The sequence below is a fragment of the Camelina sativa genome, chromosome 8 (genome assembly GCF_030686135.1).
Source record: "Camelina sativa cultivar CO46 ecotype springtype chromosome 8, ASM3068613v1".
NCBI classification, from domain to species: domain Eukaryota; kingdom Viridiplantae; phylum Streptophyta; class Magnoliopsida; order Brassicales; family Brassicaceae; genus Camelina; species Camelina sativa.
In genome coordinates this window covers 19,761,788-19,765,897 of record NC_141887.1, presented here as the reverse complement: position 1 = coordinate 19,765,897, position 4,110 = coordinate 19,761,788, and the positions used below count along the sequence as shown (strand labels likewise).

The window sequence follows — 4,110 nt, the reverse complement described above, 5'->3', positions numbered from 1 at the left end:
AAACAGGTGATGTGTGACAAGTCATGTTCATTATCTCTGTCGTTTTGTTGGAAACCAAACCTGCCGCGTCCTCCTTTACCTCTGGAAGAGCGACCTCCTCGTCCCCGGCCTCTGAAGCCTCCAAAAGGATTTGAATTTGCAAACATAAGCTTGCCTCGATCATCATCTTGTTCTAACTCTTCTTCACCAATTCTTTCTTCATACGCCTCCAGTCGACCTACAATGTTTTCAAAACTTGTCTTATTCAAGTCAAGTACCTGCTCGAGCGAAGCCACAATATGAATGAACTTTCTACGAGGGAGACTTGACAGAAATTTCTTGACAATCATAGGTTCTGCCAGCTCATTGCCCAAAGATGCTGATTTTGTTGAAATTGCAGACAATTTCTCGACAAATTCATCAATCCTCTCTGTTTATTTCATCTTCAACCGGTCGAACTCAGCCATAAGGGTTTGAAGTCTTGCCTCCTTAACCATGTCCGCTCCTATATGTCTTGATCATATAGCTTCCCATATTTCTTTAGCAGTCTCTAAACCTCCAATCTGGAGAGTAAGAGCTTCAAGGATAGATTGTATGATTACAGCGATTGCCAAATCGTTCTTTGTCTCATCAATGTTTCCTTTTTCGATTACATCCCATGATTTGTGAACTTTGAGCAGGATCTTCATCTTCATCGACCATACTGTATAGTTGCTCGAGTTCAACATAGGACACTTGATAGAGGAAGATCCTCCATCTGTTGGTGGTTACGATCCTGGGGCCTGTGATGAACTTGTTTTGTCTTCTTGACTTGTTGTCAAGCTTTTGTCTCCTCCTCCTCCTTCCATCAAAGCTTTTACATCTTTTCCTGCCATTGATTAAGCTCTGACACCACGTGCAGAAACCAAAACAGAACACAAGTGCTTAATAAGAATAACTCTCTTATTAATCTTAAGGAAAATACTCAAAACCTTAAGCTCAAAAACTCATAAGTTGTGCCATAAGTTAGCACATCCTTTTATAGAGAAAAATCAACACCAAAAACTCAATTGGATAACTCCCAAATAAAATTGACCTTATCCTATGTATATTTAGATTGATCCTAAATATACTTGGCCTAATCTCCTAATTACAAGCTTACAACAACAACAAAAACATACCTAAACATTTAAAATCTGAAACTCAATCAAAAGAAATCTCCTAAAATATGAGACATCATGCTTGATGGTGCTTGTATTTGTGATGCTTGACTTGCTTGAAGAGGTTGTGATGCTTGACTTGATTGAGTTGCTTGAGAGGCTTGTGACGGCTGACTTGATTGACTTCTTTGGTTTACTTGGCTAGGACAAGAATCTGTTTGCTTCTTTGGTGGCCTTTTAACCGGGACTCCAATGTTGTTGCACCTCACTATATTATGACCTGTTAATCCACAACGCCCACTATGAAGTTTCATTCCTTCTCTCGACAGTTTTTTCTGAACAGGTTCTTCTTCTTCATTCCTTTTCTCATTCTTCTTCTTTTTCTTTTTTTTGTGGTGACTCATTTTTCCCTTTGATTCTTTTCTGCTTTTTTTTGGACCTTTATCTACTAGTCTTGGTGGTGGCTAAAGTCTAGATTCTCTGGAATTTTCCCAAAAATACATTCCATTCACTCCCATTAGTGTCTCACTGTATTGCTTAACCCAACTTGTAGTCAAATACCAATCTGAGACAACAAAATCCTCAGGTTTCAGCTTTTTCTTCAATATTATACGCAGTACATGTCGACAAGGTATCCTAGTCATACTCCACCTCCTACAAGCACAAGTTTTAGCATTCATATCAACCCTAAAACCTTGGCCATGCTCAGTTACTTCATAATGACCATTACCACAAGGAAATACGTGACAATACAACATGTGTTTTTGTTCCTCAGTAATGGTGGCAGCCACTTTCAAAATAAACTTTCCTTGATGACTCATAGCCTTCTTCTTCCTCATTGCATTACGGATCATACACTGACGTCTAAGACTCTCTAACATCTCTACTAGTGGCATCTCTCGTGCTTGGTTGATGGCATTGTTGTAGGATTCAGAGAAATTGTTGGAGACATCCTCACACGTTGATGCGAAAGTAAAGAAAGCACGGCTACAGTTGCGCGGGTTCTTCATCATCACTGCATCATACACACTTTTGTCAAAATTCTTCAATGCTAAAATAGCTCTCTCATATTCTGCAATATTGAAACTCTTTGCAACTGCCCAAAACAAGTCCTTAGGCAACTCTTTGCCTAGATAAACTCTCCTAAGATTTCCGTAGATGTGGCGTGCACACATACGGTGCTCTACTTTAGGCAACTCTTGTTCAACATAAATTAATAAACCCTGTAATCATGAAAACATATTAGAAAATAAACCAATCGAACAAAATATCAACCAACTACTAATAAACATGAAAATAACCAACTAGTGGCTTTCAAGTTTGTGAATATCCCCTCCATCATATGTAACAACACCGCTGCATGAGACATTAAACTTGCCGTTGTGATAGATCTGGAAAGTTGCTTCAGAGCTGAAAAAAACCAGAAAAAATCATGGTTTTTAGATTTCTCGACATTCTATTGAACAGTTGGTGTTCAAGAATTTTACATGGGGAATTGCACCCTATAATCTAAAAAAAAATTATAATTCACTCCATAAATATTCTAACCACTAAAAGTTAATATACTCTGTATAAACTGTATTATATACCACTTTACCCTTGTCACCATCACCCATACTCCCTACCACTACCATCACCACTCCACCTCTTAACCACCATCACCCCTAGGGTTCACAATAAATTAACCTCTAGAGTTTAGATTTCCTCCAGCCACCATCACCATTTACCACCGGCCGTTGCCACCTTCGACCTCTGGTCGCTACCACCACCGGCCACCGACCTCCGACCACTGGCCAACGACATCCGGCCACCGACAACCAGCCACCGACCTCCGGCCACCGACTTCCGGCCACGATCTCCGGCAACCGACCTCCGGCTACCGACCACCGGCCACCGATCTCCGGCTACCGGTCACCGACTTCCGGTTACGACCTCCGGCAACCGACTTCCGGCCACCGATCTTCGGCTATCGGTCACCGGCCTCTGGCCGCCGCCACCTCCGGTTGTAATTCCGGCCACCCACCCTCCAGCCACTATTGCCACCAAACCTTCAAAGGTAATTTTTCCTACCCTTCATGTTATTCATTTAATTTTTCAAAATAGTATGCTATATTCTTAATTATATTTGTAAATATGGCTAGTTGGCAAATTGACCCAGTTTACATTGGGTCTAACTGAATAAAAACAAAAAATTTCTAAAGAAACGCTTAGCCAATTCATTAAAACAATATAAAATTTGAGTGGTCAATGAAGGTGCTATTGACTCATGAGGTCATACACATACACGTGAAAATGATTCTTTCACCACTCTTATTAAAATAATACATGTCAAGAAATATTGAATGAGTTCGATCAAAATATGTCTAAAATTATAAAGAGAATTACCTCATCTTTCTCGAACAGATCCAAGTCTCAATTTCAAAACTCTCTTCTACAACCAATATTGAGATTATAGGTTTTGATTGTTCTACTTCCTGATAAATGAATAATTTTGGGTTAAGAAGATGAACAAAACACAAACGACGTAGTATCATCTGAAATTTTATTTCAGCGTTTCTTTACAAAATGACGTCGACGTGGATTCCATGTCATCCACATTTCACGGCACAGTAACAGTGTTAATGCCTAAGTATAATTTAGCACAAATATTTAAGATACGATATGTTAATTAAATAAATAAAGAGTGGAGGTATGATTTAGCACAGTCATATGATCAAGGTGTGAATTTAACATAACAAAGTTGCACTACAAGAAAACAACCGCAAACGGAAGGTCATATCTGTCTGTAACTAGTTGGAACCAACCTAAACCGACATATTACATATGGCATCAGTTCTTCGGTTCTAGAGCGTCGGGAATATTAAATATGTCTGGAATCCGTCAGTATATCCAACAGACACTACCAAAAAACTATTGTGTTAAATCATTTATTTTATATTTTTGCATCAGATTTAAATGATGTAAAAATAACTTGTATCACTTTTAGAAATGA

At 39.1% G+C, this 4,110-nt stretch overlaps 1 protein-coding gene across 1 annotated transcript; it reads right to left on the bottom strand.

Annotated features, from left to right (window-relative positions):
• Nucleotides 1-955: 955 nt before the first annotated feature.
• LOC104709612 (uncharacterized) lies at nt 956-2,293 on the bottom strand. Its single transcript, XM_010426192.2, has one exon. It carries the CDS (start codon nt 2,291-2,293, stop codon nt 1,583-1,585), a length of 711 nt encoding a protein of 236 aa, XP_010424494.2. The 3' UTR covers nt 956-1,582.
• Between the last annotated feature and the right edge of the window lie 1,817 nt (nt 2,294-4,110).